Source organism: Salmo salar, chromosome 23 (assembly GCF_965601325.2).
Source record: "Salmo salar chromosome 23, fSalSal1, whole genome shotgun sequence".
Lineage (NCBI taxonomy): Eukaryota > Metazoa > Chordata > Actinopteri > Salmoniformes > Salmonidae > Salmo > Salmo salar.
The window spans coordinates 31,420,796-31,441,957 of NC_138313.1; the positions used below are offsets into that span (position 1 = coordinate 31,420,796).

At 43.2% G+C, this 21,162-nt stretch overlaps 1 protein-coding gene and 1 non-coding gene across 2 annotated transcripts in view; both read left to right on the top strand.

Annotated features, from left to right (window-relative positions):
* Positions 1-6,058, top strand: part of LOC106584384 (procollagen galactosyltransferase 2) — a 32,911-nt gene extending 26,853 nt beyond the window's left edge. Inside the window, exon 12 of the mRNA XM_014169634.3 lies at positions 4,781-6,058. Within this exon, the coding sequence (XP_014025109.1) occupies positions 4,781-5,060 (280 nt within the window). The 3' untranslated portion in view covers positions 5,061-6,058. The remainder of the gene's footprint in view (positions 1-4,780) is intronic.
* Positions 6,059-12,745: 6,687 nt separating this feature from the next.
* Positions 12,746-20,367, top strand: LOC106584385 (uncharacterized). Its single transcript, XR_014382319.1, has 2 exons — positions 12,746-13,126; positions 18,337-20,367. It is a non-coding gene; the product is annotated as an uncharacterized LOC106584385 (transcript).
* The last annotated feature ends 795 nt before the right edge of the window (positions 20,368-21,162 follow it).

Genomic DNA, 21,162 nt, shown 5'->3' on the forward strand with positions numbered 1-21,162 from the left:
ATCAGAGAATCACCAGCAGCAAGAGCGACATCATTGATACATACAGAGAAAAGAGTCGGCCCGAGAATTGAACCCTGTGGCACCCCCATAGAGACTACCAGAGGTCCGGACAACAGGCCCTCCGATTTGACACCCTGAACTCTATCTGAGAAGTAGTTGGTGAACCAGGCGAGGCAGTCATTTGAGAAACCAAGGCTATTGAGTCTGCCGATAAGAATGCGGTGATTGACAGAGTCGAAAGCCTTGGCCAGGTCAATGAATACAGCTGCACAGTATTGTCTTTTGTTGATGGTGGTTATGATATTGTTTAAGACCTTGAGCGTGGCTGAGGTGCACCCATGACCAGCTCGGAAACCAGATTGCATAGTGGAGAAGGTACGGTGGGATTCGAAATGGTTGGTGATCTGTTTGTTAACTTGGCTTTCAAAGATTTATAAAGGAAGGGTAGGATAGATATAGGTCTATAACAGTTTGGGTCTGGAGTGTCTTCCCCTTTGAAGAGGGGGATGACTGCGGCAGCTTTCCAATCTTTGCGGATCTCAGACGAAAAGAGAGGGTAAACAAGCTAGTAATAGGGGTTGCAACAATTTGGCGGATAATTTTAGAAAGAGAGGGTCCAGATTGTCTAGCCCAGCTGATTTGTAGGGATCCAGATTTTGCAGCTCTTTCAGAACATCAGCTGTCTGGATTTGGGTGAAGGAGAAGCGGATGGCTTGGGCAAGTTGCTGCAGGGGGTGCAGAGCTGTTGGCCGGAGTAGGGGAAGCCAGGTGGAAAGCATGGCCAGCCGTAGAAAAATGCTTTTTGAAATGATCGATTATCGTAGATTTATCAGTGGTGAGAGTGTTCCCTAGTATCAGTGCAATGGGAAGCTGGGAGGAGGTGCTCTTATTCTCCATGGACTTTACAGTGTCCCAAAACTTTTTGGAATTAGTGCTACAGGATGCAAATTTCTGTTTGAAAAAGCTAGTCTTAGCTTTCCTAACTGACTGTGTATATTGGTTCCTGACTTCCCTGAAAAGTTGCGTATCGCGGGGGCTATTCGATGCTAATGCAGAACGCCACAGGATGTTTTTGTGCTGGTCAAGGGCAGTCAAGTCTGGGGTGAACCAAGGGCTATATCTATTCTTAGTTCTACATTTTTGAATGGGGCATGCTTATTTAAGATGGTGAGGGAAGCACTTTTATTTATTTATAGATATATTTTTACCCCTTTTTTCTCCCCAATTTCGTGGTATCCAATTGGTAGTAGTTTACTGTCTTGTCTCATCGCTGCAACTCCCGGACGGACTCGGGAGAGGCGAAGGTCGAGAACCATGTGTCCTCCGAAACACAATCCAACCTAGCCGCACTGCTTCTTGGCACAATGCACATCCTACCCGGAAGCCAGCCGCACCAATGTGTCGGAGGAAACACCGTACATCTAGCGACCTGGTCAGCGTGCACTGCGCCCGGCCCGCCACAGGAGTCGCTAGTGCGCGATGAGACAAGGATATCCCTGCCGGCCAAACCCTCCCTAACCCGGACGACGCTGGGCCAATTGTGCATCGCCCCATGGGCCTGCTGGTTGTGGCTGGCTGCGACAGAGCCTGGGCTCGAACCCAGAATCTCTGGTGGCACAGCTAGACCACTGCGCCACCTGGGAGGCCGAGGGAAGCACTTTTAAAGAGCAACCAGGCATCCTCTACTGACGGGATGAGGTCAATATCCTTCCAGGATACCCGGGCCAAGTCGATTGGAAAGGCCTGCTCGCTGAAGTGTTTTAGGGAGCGTTTGACAGTGATGAGGGGTGGTCGTTTGACCGCAGACTCAAATCTGTCGTTCTGCCCCTGAACAAGGCAGTTAACCCACTGTTCCTAGGCCGTCATTGAAAATAAGAATTTGTTCTTAACCTCTCTGGGCTAGGTGGCACCAAATCGTCCCACCTACGTAACAGCCAGTTGAATCCTGTGGCGCGATTTTCAAATACCTTAGAAATGCTATTACTTCAATTTCTCAAACATATGACTATTTTACAGCTATTTAAAGATAAGACTCTCGTTAATCTAACCACACTGTCCGATTTCAAAAAGGCTTTACAACGAAAGCAAAACATTACATTATGTCAGCAGAGTACCCAGCCAGAAATAATCAGACACCCATTTTTCAAGCTAGCATATAATGTCACATAAACCCAAACCACAGCTAAATGCAGCACTAACCTTTGATGATCTTCATCAGATGACAATCTTAGGACATTATGTTATACAATACATGCATGTTTTGTTCAATCAAGTTCATATTTATATCAAAAAACAGCTTTTTACATTAGCATGTGACGTTCAGAACTAGCATACCCCCCGCAAACTTCCGGGGAATTTACTAACAATTTACTAAATTACTCACGATAAACGTTCACAAAAAGCATAACAATTATTTTAAGAATTATAGATACAGAACTCCTCTATGCACTCGATATGTCCGATTTTAAAATAGCTTTTTGGTGAAAGCACATTTTGCAATATTCTAAGTACATAGCCCAGCCATCACGGGCTAGCTATTTAGACACCCAGCAAGTTTATCCTTCACCATAATCAGATTTACTATAACAAAAATTGTATTACCTTTGGTGTTCTTCGTCAGAATGCACTCCCAGGACTTCTACTTCAATAACAAATGTTGGTTTGGTCCCAAATAATCCATCGTTATTTCCAAATAGCGGCGTTTTGTTCGTGCGTTCTAGACACTATCCGAAATGGTAAATCAGGGTTACGAGCATGGCGCAATTCGTGACAAAAAAAATCTAAATATTCCATTACCGTACTTCGAAGCATGTCAACCGCTGTTTAAAATCAATTTTTATGCAATTTATCTCGCAAAAAAGCGATAATATTCCGACCGGGAATCTGCGTTTCGGTAAACAGAGGAAAAAACAGAAAGACGGGGGCGACCAGTGCACGCGCCTAAGCCCACTGTCCCCTGATCGGCCACTTGAGAAAGGCGATAATGTGTTTCAGCCTGGGGCTGGAATGACGACATTCAGCTTTTTCCCGGGCTCTGAGAGCCTATTGGAGCCGTGGGAAGTGTCACGTTACCGCAGAGATCCTTTGTTTTGGAAAGAGATGTCAAAGAAAGCCAATAAATGGTCAGACAGGCCACTTCCTGTAAAGGAATCTCTCAGGTTTTTGCCTGCCATATGAGTTCTGTTATACTCACAGACACCATTCAAACAGTTTTAGAAACGTTAGGGTGTTTTCTATCCATATATAATAAGTATATGCATATTCTAGTTACTGGGTAGGAGTAGTAACCAGATTAAATCGGGTACGTTTTTTATCCGGCGGTGTAAATACTGCCCCCTAGCCCTAAGAGGTTAACTGACTTGCCTAGTTAAATAAAACATTTAATTAAATAAATAAATGGATGCAGGCAATGAGGCAGTGATCGCTGAGATCCTGGATGAAGACAGCAGAGGTGTATTTAGAGGGAAAGTTGGTCAGGAAGATATCTAAGAGGGTGCCCATGGTTACGGATTTAGGGTTGTACCTGGTGGGTTCCTTGATAATTTACACCTCCCTACTCCCTTTCTTCCTCTTCTTTCTCCCTCACGCATTCTCTTCAACCCATTTCCCTCACTCCATCTCACTCTCTGGCACTCTTCTTTTCTCTCTCTCTCTTTTTCTCTTCACCTCTGTCTCCCCCCTCTCTCTCCTGTACAGAGTGAGTCCCTGATACACAGGCCAGGGATTGTTCCCAGGGATAAATGGGTACTCTCTGTCTCTGCACCCTGCCCCCTGCCTCTCCCTGCTCCCCTGCCCATTTTCTCTCCCTCCCTCCCTTGCTTTCCCTCCCTTTCTCTCTCTCTCATCTCTCTTCCCTACCCCACTCTGCCCTCCCTCCCTCACTCTCCCCTACCCCTCTTTGCCCTTTCCCCTCTGTCCTCCCCTCTCTTCCCTCTCTCTCTCTCTCCCTTTCCCTCGTTCTGCCTCTCGGAGGAATGTGGGTCCGGAATGTCTTTTCCTGCTGCTGGTGAGAGGGACAGGATTCCCATTGATCCAGAGCTCAGTATGAGGGTGGGGTGTGTGTGTGTGTGAGAGAGAGTATAAATCACTACATAAATACAGAACAGAGAGAGAGAGCAAGAGAGAGAGAGAAGACTAGAGAGAGAGAGAGAGAGAGAAGACTGGAGAGAGAGAGAGGGGGAAAGTAGGTTAGGGATGCCCTGCAGTCTCTCCTCTGCCAACTCTGAGAGGATCAAACCCTCAGACTAAGTCCAGCCTCTCAGGGTTCAATTCCCTGGGAAGTAATAAAGGCATCAGGTTACTCTCTTTGCGCTGGCACTGTCTAAACGACTGCAGGGGGGCTGACCTTTACCAGCTGACCTCTGGCTGACAGGGCCTGACTGATTGAAGCTGATGTGTCTCGCTCCTCTCCCCTCTCTGCACCGCTCTACAACTCTCTGGCTCCCTTTGATGGCATGTTAAAGTGTCATGATCAGTGCTCCTTTCTGACAGATGCTGGAAGTCTCTGCCCTGCCACTATGGCAGGGCAGAGTGCTCTCTGATTATGTGTTTCTGACCTCTCTGTGATGCAATCTCTCTCCATGCTTAACTTTGACCAAGTGGTGCTGATTCTGCAGGGCTGAATTACCTTATATGACCCCCCTTTCTGTACACCTCTATCATTTTGAATGGTGCACAAAATGCACTTTGACAGTTTACTATGTCCTCCTCTCTCTCTCCCTTAGTGTGTGATTCTCTTTGAGGACGTGTCATGTAACCCTCTTCCCCCTCTCTCCATCAGTTCTGACTTCATGTCTCACTTTGAGCCTCGGGACCTGAAGGCCTTCTCCGTGGAACCCCTCCTCCTCTACCCCACCCACTACACGGGCGAGCCAGGCTACGTCAGCGACACAGAGACCTCCACCATCTGGGACGACGAGGCCACCGCCACCGACTGGGACCGCCAGCACCAGCACGCCAGGAAGACAGAACAGCAAGGCCGCATCCACACCGTGGCCCAGAACAGTGTGACGGGAGACTCACCTCCACCCGCTGCCCGCTCCACACGAGACGAACTCTGAGGAAGAAGAGATAGACTTGTTTACACACAGACATACACATAGATATACACACACACCTGGACGGACACACACTGCACAGGCATGTGCACTGCACACACACACTCACTCACAGACCCAACCAACTGGATACACACTAAACGGCTCCGCTCGGTGCTCTTTCTCATTGGCTATCTGCTGGCTAATAGCATAACAGCAGGCTGAGATGCGAATCCCATTGGCTGCCTGGTGAGGGGCGGAGTGGTCTGTGCACTGAGGAATAGAAAGTGGGCTTCAGGCCCAGGACTCCAGCTTAATTTATTCCCCATGCACTCTACATGACACACACACACACACCTTGGAGAGATGCAGAGAGGGACTGGGGGGACGGGACGGGACGGGACGGGGGGCTGAAAAGCCACACCATGCTGGGACTATATGAGAGAGACTGGGACAAACCGGGACTCTACAACATGTGGAGTACAGATATTGCTGTTGGCAGTGCAGATATACAATTCACAAATAAATCTTTTTTTATTGTTAAAAAGGATGATTATTGTAATTTATAAATAACAGATGTGGTTTATGGGCAGGAATAAAGTTATTTTACAGCTGTCTGAAAACGTGTTATGTGTGTGTGTGCTTGTGTGCATGCAGGCTGGAGACTGACATACTGTACCCAGGAGTACTGTCAATTCCAATGATGTCACTGTCACTCACAGACACACCACATGCATGTGTATGGATATGTCTGCAGAATGTGTATGTGGTGCAAGGCATGCAAACACACACACACACACAGAGTCATAATCATTTGCCATCAGATTCTTTCCAAGAAACAGGACAGGCATGATGGAGGACAGTGTTCCTCTGTGGCCTTGTAGTAGTAGTTAGCAGGCTGGCCCTGTTACACACGGATCAGACTACACTTGTCTGGCTTTACACTTTGCTGAGCCTGGCCTTTCATCTAACTGGAGAGGTGGTGGGAGAAAGTTTTCAGCCAATAAAACGTCTTGACCAAATGTGTGTTTTTTTTCACTCTGCAGTTTGTTTGTGAGTAGGCCACAAACACCTCAGTTATGGCTACAGTGTTTGAATAGACTATATAGACTAGCCTGTGTATTGCTGTTATTTTAATTGTATCCCTAATCTAAGCTTCTACACTATTCCCACGACCTTGGGATGTCAACCTCTCTCTGTGTAGCACAGACACATCTCCGGTCAATGTTAACATTTCAGTCTATAACACAGTTTATGTACTGTGTCACATTTAGTGTCACCTGGTCAGAAAGAAATCCTTGTCATAGCCAAGTCAGGTACTGTATGTATGAACAGGTAGACAAGATACTGAGGCATTCAGCTCACTATTCAGTACAGTACATCATCCCAGGGTGTGCACCATGCTCTGGTTATAGGAACGTATAGGAAATTCCTCTCTGGGTTTTACTGTTCCTGTCTGAAGAGCTATCAGTCAAGAAGGCTCAGGACTACAGGGGAAACAGAGAGGAACAGAGAGAGAGAGAAGACAAGAAACTGTCCAGAACAGAGGATTATACAAGACACATGATTTTCATAAAGAGACAGGCAGGGCGGATGTGGAGATATGCTTCTGAGCCCTGAAGACCTATGAGGCTGGACAGGAGGAGGAGGACGAGGCCACAGTAGCCTACAGTACAGGACAGCATTACTGCCCAGTCTGACCATTCACAAACAGCAGCTAGCTATTATGAGTGCCCAATGCGGTGTTTGTTTGCCTTAATGCCTTAACTAACTGCAAAAATACCCGTGAACATGTTTTTATTCTGTCTGTGTTGACAGTGTCTGTGTCTCGTTCAGCAGAAGCAGAAAGAGAGGTCATGTCACCACCTTCTGGTCATGAACAGTGGTTGAATTGGGAACTCAGAGGTGGAGGAGCCCTATTGGGGGGAGGGTTAGGATTAGGGTTGAGCCATGCTCACTGTCATCTGCCATGTCTCTCCACACTTTCTTCATTTCCTATGTCCACACCCTGGCTCAACCCTAACACTGGCCACAACCAGAACACTTAACCTAGCTTCATGTCCACACCCTGGCTCAACCCTAACACTGGCCAGAACCAGAACACTTAACCTAGCTTCATGTCCACACCCTGGCTCAACCCTAACACTGGCCATAACCAGAACACTTAACCTAGCTTCATGTCCACACCCTGGCTCAACTCTAACTCTGGCCATAACCAGAACACTTAACCTAGCTTCATGTCCACACCCTGGCTCAACCCTAACACTGGCCATAACCAGAACACTTAACCTAGCTTCATGTCCACACCCTGGCTCAGCCATAACCAGAACACTTAACCTAGCTTCATGTCCACACCCTGGCTCAACCCTAACACTGGCCAGAACCAGAACACTTAACCTAGCTTCATGTCCACACCCTGGCTCAACCCTAACACTGGCCATAACCAGAACACTTAACCTATCTTCATGTCCACACCCTGGCTCAACCCTAACACTGGCCATAACCAGAACACTTAACCTAGCTTCATGTCCACACCCTGGCTCAACTCTAACTCTGGCCATAACTTTAACGCTGGTTTATTATACCCTTTTCCTACTTTTTATGCCAAGGTGCAGGGGCCTGGCTCCAGGTAGCTCTGGCTCAATTTAACCACCGGTCATGAGTAATACTGCAAGTTATCATTGATTAGAGTTATTGCCTGAATGAGAAGGACAACCAGCCAGGGGATACTGACGGTACTGAAAGTCTGACTAAGGCCTAAATTCCATCAGATCAAGCATTAACCGGCAATAGCCGACACCCACATAGCTGATGTTTTGGCAGTGTTGGAGGTGGAACTGCATTGGAGCTGTCAAATCAGTGAGCAGCTGCTCTTCAGATTATTGTCACGAAGCCACACCCATCCCACTCGCATTAGAAGTTCAGAACGAGAGAGTGTTGGCTATATCGAAATAATGATGCTCAAATAAAAAATCATTAAACTGCATAATGAGGATTTCTAATGGCCTAATCAAGGTGTAGATTACATCTCACATTCCCGTGTGAAATTTTGTAAACAAGGCTGCATGGGATTTTTCTCACAGCCATATTCGCTTTAGGTATAGGGGAGAATGGGGTAAGTTGAGCCAAAGGGGTAATCTGAGCCCACCTTGTTTCTAAGAAACCATACACAAAATGTATCATTTGACCAAATATTTAGGAAGAGTCACCATTTCCTGAAGTCTGTGAAGGAAGAAACCACATGGAAAAAGTGGAAAGCAAGTTAAGTACCAAAAATGGATTTCCACCAAGTCAAATTAATGTATTTTGTAAGAGGTTTCATGATGCTTGTATCTAAACCAAAGTAGATTATTTTAAGATTGTTCTATTCCTCAGTCGGTCTCTATAAGCTTCAATATGAGGTCCTAAACCTAGCATGAAAGTGCATTATTGTAGCTGTGTGGGATAATATAGTCAAAATGATTGCCTTGGGGTAAGTTGAGCCAATGGCAATGGGTTAAGTTAAGCTAATTGAAGCGTTTTCTTCCCAGGTGTAATGCAAGGCACTATCGCTGGGTTATGAGGTAACAACAGGGTCTGGACTATGTTAAAAGTGTTTTAAAAAACGTACAAAGTGTTTGTTAGGTGTTAAGCCTGTGCTAAAATATGCTTAAAATGATTAAAATACAAAAAAACTATTGTGATTGTGTTGAATTGTGTTTGGGAAATAAAGATAGACATGGTTTTAAAAAGGAAGTGGTACAAAATGTCAACTTACCCCACTCTCCCCTAATGCTAGGGGCCCCTTGTGGATTTGACAGCTCTAATGCAGTTCCACCTCTGACAAAACAAAACAACCTTTATGTGGTTGTCGGCTAGCTCGGATCTGATCAAATCTAGCTCTAAATCAACAACGGCTTGGGTCACTTACTAGGAGTCCTCTGTGCATTCAACGACCATATAGTACAAGGTTGCATTCTGTTTATTAAAATACTTTGGTTCACTCTCAAGCTGTGGTTATAAAGTGCTGTCAGGCAAACACATGAAGATACTCACCTAAATAGGCATTTGCAGGCCTACAGAGCTTTGGGGGGGATATTTATTTTCTTTAACAACACATTCACTGATCACATTGTAAGAAAGCTAGTGCCAGTGACTTCTAGGCCTACTAACTAGAGATGATTAAAATCTGGGGGAAGTGTGGCTATCAGCTGATCATAGCAAATGATGATGTAAATCTTCTAGCTAGCTAGATATCTATGCTATCGAAACAAACTCGTTTTTACTGCTCCTGGCATCTAGTTTTACAAAGCCAGCTGATCCCACGAGCTTGATAGCACAGCGTGAATCAGTCTGGTATTTACGTCGGTGACTAAACTCCACTCCATGGTGAAGGGAGTTTCTGATGAACTGGAGCAGAGACAGAGAGGTGAATATAATGACGCCCTAACAACTAGATTCGTTGTCCACTCCTCCCTATTCCTCTCTCTTTAGATTGGTGGATACATCTCGTTATTTTTATACTTTTTTGAATATTCGATGAGGGGTATTAGTTATTGCCTGAATCAACTACCTGTATTCAATGGAGATGCTATGGAACTAGCCTCATGCCATAAATATGCATAGCCATCTTGAGAAAACTTTCTCAAAGTTTGCCGGGATGCCAAGTGTCCTACTTATATCAGTACACTCTTAACAACCTAAGTAAGTATTACAGAACTTCTATTCCATCAAATAAACCTCATGTAGCAAATAAGCCATAAACATTTTTTTGGACCAAATTCAACACTCTCTCATTGATCTCTATACAAAAACTCCTCGCTTGGTGAGCTCTCATTGACCTCCATACAAAAACTCCTAGCTTGGTGAGCTCTCATTGACCTCTATACAAAAACCCCTCGTTTGGTGAGCTCTCATTGACCTCTATACAAAAACTCCTTGCTTGGTGAGCTCTCATTGACCTTAATACAAAAACTCCTTGCTTGGCGAGCTCTCATTGACCTCCATACAAAAACTCCTCGCTTGGTGAGCTCTCATTGACCTCTATACAAAAACCCCTTGTTTGGTGAGCTCTCATTGACCTCCATACAAAAACTCCTCGCTTGATGAGCTCTCATTGACCTTCATACAAAAACCCCTCGTTTGGTGAGCTCTCATTGACCTCCATACAAAACCCCCTAGTTTGATGAGCTCTCATTGACCTCCATACAAAAACTCCTCGCTTGATGAGCTCTCATTGACCTCCATACAAAAACTCCTCGCTTGGTGAGCTCTCATTGACCTCCATACAAAAACTCCTTGCTTGGTGAGCTCTAATTGACCTCCATAGAAAAACCCCTCGTTTGGTGAGCGAAAGTAACAAAGCAATGCCACCTGCTGGAGAAGACAGATTTTTGGCCCAGTTATCCCTCCCACTTAGCCTCTTCCTCTCAAGCATAGACCAGGCTTTGTTGAATTCAGCTCAGACATCGATTCGGCCAAGATCAATACAAGAAAATTATAATGATGCAACGCTTATCTTGTACCTACATTTGTCCTCTAGTTGAGTGCCTTTCTTTGTTTGCTGAAATCCATACCTTTTCCATAAACATTAATCAAATACAACCACCTTCCTTGTTGAGATTCAAATGGCACACACGTATTTGCTCTGAGTTGCCATCTAAGAGCAACAGCAAGCAGGGGCGGACTGGGACAAAAAATGTTCTCTGGCATTTTAGCCACACCAGCCCACCTCACCACGCACGTGACACATAACATAGGCAGTACACTGTACCAGTGACCAATGAAAAACATAGCCCTCCACCTTTTTTAACACAGATACAACTCACCACTATAACTGTGCCTCTGTTACCTCCTTGTTGTGCAGTCTGACTCTGATCTTCTCTGCTGTCACTCGGTCTGTCACTCCTAAGTGTAAATTGCTATTACATATAAAGCCAACATATTAAAGAACTGGCAGTATATCCACGTCTCTATGTTTTCTTCCTACCTTCACTCACCACTTAGCTGTCTCTGCTAAGTCTAGCATCCTCTCCCACAGCACAGGTACCAGAAGACCATGACCCCCCCCCCCCCCCCCCCCCCCCCATCCGAAAGGGTTAATTACTATTACATATATAGAGCCAAAATATTAAAACTGTCAAATATTAAAACTCTCGCTCTGTTCTTCCGACCTCCACTGCACTTGACTACTGCAGCAGCAGCAGCTGAGCTGTCTGTGGTGCTAAGCCTAGCATCACTGGGACCAGAAGACCAGGGGGCCACACTGTCGGTGCTGGGCCCAGCTATCTCCAAGAGTAACACTTTATTTAAGGATCCATAATAAACAGGCATTTATAAGGCATTTACAAACCGTTTGCTCATTATTTATTAATCATTACTCCCACATTTGTAAATGTTAGTAAGCTGGTTATTCACACATGTATATATATTTACTTAAGCACTCTGGTTTGTGTGCTTATTATTTACCAGTTACTGAAGGAATGTCTACGAATGGCATGTCCATCTTTTTGTGCGAAATTTCACTGGTCACTCAAAACATTTATAAAGTATTTATAACATGTAAATAGCACTCACTTTAGGGAATGCAAAAATACTTTACTAATGATTAGTAAATTGTTTGTTAATGTGGGGGTAATGATTCATAAATGGTGAACACACAATTTATAAATGCCGTATAAATGGTTTATTACGGATCCTTAAAATAAAGTGTTACACATCCTAGTTGAATAAACACATATATTAGACAAAGAAGAAAATCACTGAATAAATGTTATATACACATTGAACAAAAATATAAATGCAACATACAACAATGTTAAAGATTTTACTGAGTTACAGTTCATATAAGGAAATCAGTCAATTGAAAGAAATTCATTAGGCCCTGATCTATGGATTTCACATGATTGGACAGGGGGAGTTTTTTCCCCACAAAAGGGCTTTATTACAGACAGAAATACTCCTCAGCATCCCTCCAGCCCTCCTCAGACAATCCCGCAGGTGAAGAAGCCGGATGTGGAGGTCCTGGCTGATGTGGTTACATGTGGTCTGCGGTTGTGAGGCCGGTTGGACGTACCGCCAAATTCTCTAAAATGATATTGGAGGTGGCTTATGGTAGAAAAATTAACAGTCAATTCTCTGGCAACAGCTCTGGTGGACATTCATGCAGTCATCATTCCAATTGCATGTTCACGCAAAACTTGAGATATCTGTGGCATTGTGTTGTGTGACAAAACTGCACATTTTAGAATGGCATTTTATTGTCCTCAGCACAAGGTGCTGTGTAATGATCATGCTGTTTAATCAGTTTCTTGAAATGCGGTGGATGGATTATCTTGGCAAAAGGAGAAAATGCACATTGAGCAATTATTATGCATTAATTCAGTGTTTGTTGTAAAATATGATGACTTGCATTTAATAAAAAGCAGCCCGAAATGCCAGATGGTCTGGTTCATTTTTAGCCCAGCGGGCCTGTCTAACTTGGGTTTTTTGCTCAAAATGAGAATTATCTGGCTAATAATGGAGGCCTCAAGGAAAAGAATAGGCTGGTGTGTTAGAAATGCCAGGGTCGATTTTTCGTCCCAGTCAGACCCTTCTAGATCCACATTTGGTGCAATGTGTGAATATTAGGAGTATGCTTTTCCCCCCTTCCCATATTATTTATGATAAAGTTGCAGTGTTCACCCCATCCAGTAGGTGGCGGCATGCACATCTAACATATGCTTGCGGGAGAAGAAGAAGAAGAAGAAGAAATAGAAGATTCAACATCATGGCGGTTGCCGGGGTTATTGATGAGCATGGAAGGTTTCAGCCTATGTTGGCCTTGCAGGATTATAGTAATTCTTCATTTGGAGGAACTGATACAGACATCAACATCTCATGCGGGGAAAGCGACTACAACACGATGTCCGATTCCACCAATCCAACCCCAAATTCTACACCGAAGCCTGTATCCATACTCGCGCGCATATCGCTCATGCCAGGTAGTGAGCGACACGGATTATCGCACTCTCCAATTGTTAAAAAGAAGCGACACGTTTGTACGTTTGATGGCTGTGTCAGGGCCTACGGAAAATTGTCTCACCTGAAGTCGCATATAAGGACACATACAGGTATGCGCGACCTTTATTAAATCATTTCATCCAAACTCCTCGCACGAGTCAATGATCGTCTGTGTAGCCAAGCGCTGAAGTTGAACTTGGTTCTATTTTAAATGCTTGATGTGCTGCAAGTCCTGTCTCTCCCATTTCATTGTTTTTTTAGGAACATATACCCATGTGGGTGATTGAAAGATGAAGGTCCACACTTAGGGTTGCCAACTTTCTCACTACCAAATAAGGGACAAAATGTGGTGTGCCAGTGCACGGTGCCACGGTGGCGTGGGTATGGTGTTGTGTGAATGAATATACAGTGTATATTCTTATTCAATTGGAAAGGAAAAGCATTTTCATATTCCATTTAGTCTATAACTTTACTAAAACTATCATTATGTAAACTTGTGACTAAACCTCCAAAATAAATGATCAAAGAAATCACAATTTGGACATTTTACAGCAAAAAAAAATATAAAACATTTCAAATGCAAAAGAGGAAAAGAGGGGCATGAGTCACCCACCAAGTCTTTTTCCATTGATATTTTTTGCTGCTCTTGACTGATTCAAGCAGTCCTTTGGCATTTTGCATAGCCAAAGAGAACCCTTACATGACAAGTCACAGTTCAGATATTTGAAGTTAATATTTGATCAGCTCTGTGCTGCATCTGTTTCTTGAGTCTGCTAATTTAATGGTCATCAGAGAAAATCCTCTCTACTAAGACATTTGAGCCTGGCACACTGAGGACAAATGAGACAATCCTGAAAATGTTGATCAAGTTGGTTTTTCCTAGGTTTTGGAAAACTGCCACCCACTCCTCACTGGTGGATTTTGTGGTATCCTGTCTGGCTTTCTGTATTTCCTCCTGGCTAGTACCAAACTCTTCATAGAGTTGGTCCATACTGACTGTCTCTGTCATTTTGAGGGCAACCACCAGCTGCTCCAGGTCAGTGAAGGAGAGCTCCTCATAGAGGCCGATCAGTTTCACCATTACATTTTCTGGTGAGAAATCAAACCACTTATCAATGTATGTAATGACAGTGTCATAGAACTTAAGTCCTGTTGCTACTTGGACATTTGTGCTGACAAATGTTTGTCCATCAGCTGCTTGGTCTGGTATCCCAAAACAATCGGTCCTGTTTCCGCTGAAGCATCTTCATTTTGGACTTCCTCGTAAACATCTGTGATGCAGAGCGTTGTTTCCTCCAGGTTTTTTACGAGTTGGTCAAAAACACCCCACGTTGTGTAAAAAGCACAGATAAATCTCAGCAGCTTCTGTTTTTTCTTCATACTTAAAAGTACTCTTCAGTGCCACAGGACAGGTCTCCCCAAGGGACCTGAAGTATGAAGTAAGAGCTGGCCAGCTTTGCAGGAGACGGTTGACAGCTGGATGAAGAGAGAGCCATCGTGTGCAAACATGTCGCAGAACTTCACACCACTCAATGTCAACAAAGGCTAAAAATTCACGCAGTTCCTCTCTTCGGGAAGCAGATACTGAGAAGTGGCTGTAGCTCTTTAAAACAATTGCCTCAATATCCACTGACAGCTGATCGCAGGCGTGCTTGCAGGCATTATGAGCTATGTGAGCTGGGCAATTAGTTTTCAGAATGTGATTGTTGGCACTGCTCAATAACTGGTAAATGGAGTGGTATTTTTCAAAGTTGACATTGGCATTATCTGCTGCATAGGCTGGGATGTGTCTAATGTCCAGTTCATGCTTTTCCAGACAGTTCATCAGAGCTTGATGTATGTCATTTGCAGTTTCATCACTGTCTTCATAAAAGTCAAGTAACTTGCACTGCACTCCATCAGACACAGAAATCTCACGCACACTGGAAACATTTGTATATTTCCCTTGTTTGATGCATCACTGGCAACTGAGAAATACACGGGCTCACCTTCGGTTGGGGACATATCTTCCAAAATATCACACAGTCTGGTCCTAAAACATTAATTGTAATCATCTCAGCTTTCGTTCTTCCCAAGTGCATCATCTTCACAACATTTGAGTCATGAAACAAAACACCATTGAGCTTAACAAGACAGTCGGTGCTGTTGTAGCCGAGTCCATGTTTAACCGTATGGTACACATACAAGGCCACGATTTGTCATTTTCCGCAGTAGACGTCACGAAAAATGCGCCAATATTGCTAGCACGTTTAGCTAGCATGGCCTTAACACACATCTTTTTTGCTTCCCATTGTTTGTTGTAGCTGCACAGTCTTCTTTTTTGCAGGTTTATCCATATTTCCTTGATATGCTAAACTGACTGAACAACAAATTACTTTGCAGGAATTGGCGCATTTACGCTATACTGTGATTGGATGAATATACGGGAAAGTGAGTCCTGTATGGGACAAACCAATTTAGCCCAATATAAGGGACATCTCGTCTAATACGGGACAGTTGGCAACCCTATCCACACTCCAGTCCAGTTGGTTGCCAACGGCCATATAAAATCCACAGAAGAAGACTAAAGGAGGAGAGATTAATAAAAACTGACTAGGCTTCCCCTTTTATCTGTTGATTAATTGTCAAAGTAGAGAACACAATTTTGTTTGACTCAAAGTTGGGCAAAATTCTATAAAGATCCATCAAAAAAGAGGAAATTGTACTAGCTAGCTAGCTAGCTAAATGTCCATGAACGTTTCATGTGTTTCTATCTGTCCCCAAATTAATATAGTTGGTTCAGAGTTAGTTTTGCTATTTAAACCTACATGTCCTGATCACGTCTGGTGTGGATGGACAGAATCAACATGCGCCCAATGGTGGACGCACGCGCGCCTGGTGTAGTCAGCATGTTGGCCTCCATTGGTCATCTATTAGCCTACAGTCCTGTCGTGTTTTTGGCATCATTAAACTGAAGACATGTTTATCAAATAACTGTAATTATTATTACGCGATTAAACTGATTAATCGTGTAACTGTAATTAACTAGGAGGTCGGGGCACCAAGGAAAATATTCAGATTAGTTATTTTCCTAATAGAACCTTCAGATATCATAATATCTGATCTATTAGTCTTCTGATTAATGACGTATTCGTTTACCTCGTCAGTCTCATTCCAAACGTCGTAAATTGTTGGTTATCTGCACGAACCCAGTCTTCACTATGAGTCATCCATACATCAATTGTCTTAAAATCATTTATTTACTAACTAAGTAATTCACAGAAATGCATCACAAACAGTAGATATGGTTACAAAGAAATTATGGGAGAATGTGCCCTAGTGGGCTAAACCGGCATGGCGGCTTGTTAGACAAAAGGTTGATAATTATAACAATTGAAATGCTAAACCTTTACACATGAACACTCACTCATTCGGGAACAATTGCAATCAATATATACTGCTCAAAAAAATAAAGGGAACACTTAAACAACACATCCTAGATCTGAATGAAATAAATAATCTAATTAAATACTTTTTTCTTTACATAAATCACACAAAAATAATCAATGGAAATCCAATTTATCAACCCATGGAGGTCTGGATTTGGAGTCACACTCAAAATTAAAGTGGAAAACCACACTACAGGCTGATCCAACTTTGATGTAATGTCCTTAAAACAAGTCAAAATGAGGCTCAGTAGTGTGTGTGGCCTCCACGTCCCTGTATGACCTCCCTACAACGCCGTTGAGCAGACACATGCACTTTTGTGGCCTGCTGGAGGTCATTTTGCAGGGCTCTGGCAGTGCTTCTCCTGCTCCTCCTTGCACAAAGGCAGACGTAGCGGTCCTGCTGCTGGGTTGTTGCCCTCCTACGGCCTCCTCCACGTCTCCTGATGTACTGGCCTGTCTCCTGGTAGCGCCTCCATGCTCTGGACACTACGCTGACAGACACAGCAAACCATCTTGCCACAGCTCGCATTGATGTGCCATCCTGGATGAGCTGCACTACCTGAGCCACTTGTGTGGGTTGTAGACTCCGTCTCATGCTACCACTAGAGTGAAAGCACCGCCAGCATTCAAAAGTGACCAAAACATCAGCCAGGAAGCATAGGAACTGAGAAGTGGTCTGTGGTCACCACCTGCAGAACCACTCCTTTATTGGGGGTGTCTTGCTAATTGCCTATAATTTCCACCTGTTGTCTATTCCATTTGCACAACAGCATGTGAAATTTATTGTCAATCAGTGTTGCTTCCTAAGTGGACAGTTTGATTTCACAGAAGTGTGATTGACTTGGAGTTACATTGTGTTGTTTAAGTGTTCCCTTTATTTATTTGAGCAGTGTATATATTCACGCTCAGTGTGTCGTCGGGATCTTTGATGAAGAGTTCGTTCTGTTGGAGAGTTTTGTCCTCGCGTTCTCTCTCTCTCTCTCTCTCGGTTAGAATGGATATTTCAAAGTGTCATTCATTAATGTCGTTATAGGACAGATGTTTCGTCGGTCTTCGCGTTCAATGATACCGAATTCCTAGCTGCAGACTAGTAATTAATATCAAAGACTTGTTATTATTCTCTCGGTATCAATAGTCTAAGAGTTTAACAACGTGGTATGGTTAAAGTTCAGAACGAGGAATGCATGGTCAAACCTTCAGCCAACTCGTAATGGAGGTCAGCTCGGTCTGGTGATAGAAAATCTGGGTGGGGGTTATATTCAGAACATAGAAAAGGCTGTCTCGTGACGCCAGGTCCCGTCTGTTCATGGGGGCGTGCCGATGACTTGGTGACACTTTAAACAGAAATACAATTCTCTCACATTAACATCTTACAAGCATCCCAACATATTCCAAATAGCTTTATCCTTATTCGTTCATTTTATACAACCATTAGATAGATGTAAGTCTCACAACTGAGGCTATTATATAAACAGTGCCATGGTAATGTGGCCGTATTGTCTCATGAGTTTCACAAAATTGTACCAAATGGACCAGTTCGTAGCTGGATTCTTCACCGATCTTTTATACCTTCTCCAGAACATAAGTGTTGCTCGGTTCTCCAGTCCTGTGAGGTGGAAGAATTCCTGTTTTCTTTCTATGAAACCCACTCGGTCTCAAAACTGTGGCCATGAGGTAGGACATTCTTTTAGGAATTTACGACCGCTCTCACAGAGCCTGGGTGGGGGGGGTAGGGGGATGGTGCATAGAAAACCCAAAGAGGGCAACGTCATGACAGTCCAATGTAATGGATGACCGAGCAATCGAGGCTATGCTTACCATGTGTGTGCATCGCATACAGAGTAGCAAGTATGTTGGTTGTGAATAATAACTGTTTCTTCATCCCATCCCAGGTGAGAAGCCCTACAACTGCTCCTGGCCTGACTGTGACAAGAAGTTCTCCCGTTCTGATGAACAAATCCGCCACCTGCGGACTCACACGGGGGAGAAACAGTTCCAGTGCCCACTGTGTGCCATGCGCTTCATGCGAAGCGACCACCTGCTCAAACATGCCCGTCGCCACCCTGGCTTCGAACCATCCATGATCAGCCACAAGGGTAATCAAATAATGGACTGAAGGAGCCTAACAGTACTCCTTATAGTCCAAGGACATTACATGCTGTTTAAAGGCAAATTGGCTCTGGCAGCCAAAACAGCCTAATACTCAATCTAAACGTGAATTGATTCTCAATTGCGGTACGGTTCTAGAAACATAAATCCCTTTTTTCATTTCACATCAAAATAATTTCACAAATACTCACTCACTGTTCACTGTTTTAACTGGTTTAACAGTTGCAGCCGACAGTGTTTTTTCAGTGACGACACGTTTGTGGCGTCCTTCCGTTTACACACAGGTGTTCGGAGACAGATTGCTAATTGGCACAGGTAGTCCACTCGGTCTTCTGTCTTTTTTCCGTAAACAAGCACTAACAGAAATAAGGCTGTGTGGGAACCCTATAAAAGTGCATATCAATTGAACCATTTTGTTTTTAGAAAATTATTTCTTGCTGATATGAAAAATAGGGTCATAATGCTTCTTAAACTGTACCGCAAGCGCTGCGTGTTAATGTTAAGACCAAGCTTCGGGGCTCTTTACAAAACTCCCTTGTACAGAAGACGCCTTTGTCCAATGACTCTTGTGTAATGTAATTGAACTGTGAGTCATGATCAAGGGCTACCATAAAGGGGGGAGGTAGGGCCTGGGGTGTATTCATTAGTCAGATTTAATAGAAAAAATGTTTGGTATGTTGCAAAACATTTTGCAACAGTTTACTCCAAACAGAAAATGTTTTGAAATTAAAAAGAGTTTCTGTTGGACAAATTCAGGTAGGCCCCTCCCTGTTTCGTTCTGTTTGGTTCCTAGAGTAAACGGTAACCGTAGCAAAACGTTTTGCAATTGAATCCGACTAATGGATAGACCCTTGATCAGACCAATGGATCTCCACTGGAAGCAGAGGTGCGGGATAGGAGAGGAAGAGGTTCTGTGGCCATGCCCTGGTCCCAGATCTGTCTTAAGACAATTCCTTTGACTATTGTCATGATGCCATACATTCATGTTTGGCTTGACAAGGACCACACGTGGCACAGCAGAGTTGGCTAAATCACACATACAGATGGGACCAGGCTACTGTAGCCTACTTCAGCCTGTCTCAGATAACTCATTTTGTATTATTGATGATCAATACCCACTGGTTAGGTTTCGTTAATGCTGAGATAATGTTTAAGTTTTGTACGTTTTATAGCTTTTGGTATAGTGGAGATAATAGTAAGATTACTGTGGATGGTAATTGTTTATGGAACAGTTGTTATATTTGGTAAACTTACTGCTGGTACTGTACTATAGATATGTTAAACTGAGCTCTGAGATCAATAATGGCACTAAGTGTTTTTATGATTTATTTTATCCCTTTGTTGCAATTTTCACAAGTATGTTGTACATTTTCACAACGCTTTGTACCAAACTCAAAACAGATCATCAAAAAGGCAGTTTCACAACTCTTAGCACATTAGATTGACTAAGTACAACGCAATCATACAGTCCATTTTTCAAACTTAATCAGTTTCATCTAGAAATACATGTTCATATGAAGTAATTGCCTTTCACAATGCAATGCTCACATTACTTTTGATATGATTGTCTTCTCATTTGTTTAAATACGTTTTATTGATAATCACTTAACCATTTGGTAAACCTATATAATGGTTTGTCTGCAACATTTTGAGAATAATGAATGTATGTTTAAGGTATGAACATAAAGTATGATATACTGTAATGTAATATTATGAATGATTTTACTTCAGTAAGTTAAAATAAATCTGATATTAAGATCAGATGTATTGTATGTAATGCATCCCCTATACAGTAAACATGTATCCAAAATGAAGTTGCTGGGGTCTTTGTGTGGTGTTTCAAACTGCTTTCAAATATTGCATTGGCCAACACAGTACCGTAATACCGTAACATATGCAATATACGTAGCAGACGTTTTTAACCAAAGCAACAAGTGAGTCCACACATTATTGTAAGTGACCCCAGTGAGAATTGAACCCACCACTCTGCTGTTGCTAGTGCCATGCTCTTACTACGTAACTGAGCCACACATGACCACTAAAATACATGATTACAATACAGGTGGAAGGTGTATGATCGACATCCCCATGAGAGTATCACCCTCCTCCAGGTCATGAATGAGGCAAGCAATGACGTCAATTGAGACCTATGACAGGCTTGGATTTGCCTCGCCAAAAGGGTTTATCCCCAGGTGCATGAACAACGAGCATGTTACAGAAGCAAATGATGTCGATGAGAACCTATGGCCAAATGCTCAAGACAGACTTGATTCAAACTAGTGCCTGAAAAATGTCATGTTTCTTTCATTTGACAATTATATATGAAACATTTATTTTAGAAATCAATATTGATCGTGAAAGATGTCTTCAATGATCACACATGGGATAGATTTATTTTACATTGATAGTGCCAGTATTGCTGAATGTGAATTGTAATTTACTGTTCTGTAGAAGATTATTCAAAAGGACAATTTGTACATTTACAGTGTACAAAACATTAGGAACACCTGCTCTTTTTATGAGACTGGCCAAGTGAAAGCTATGAACACTTGTTAAATCCACTTCAATCAGAATCCGTGAAAGGGGAGGAGACAGGTTAAAGAAGGGTT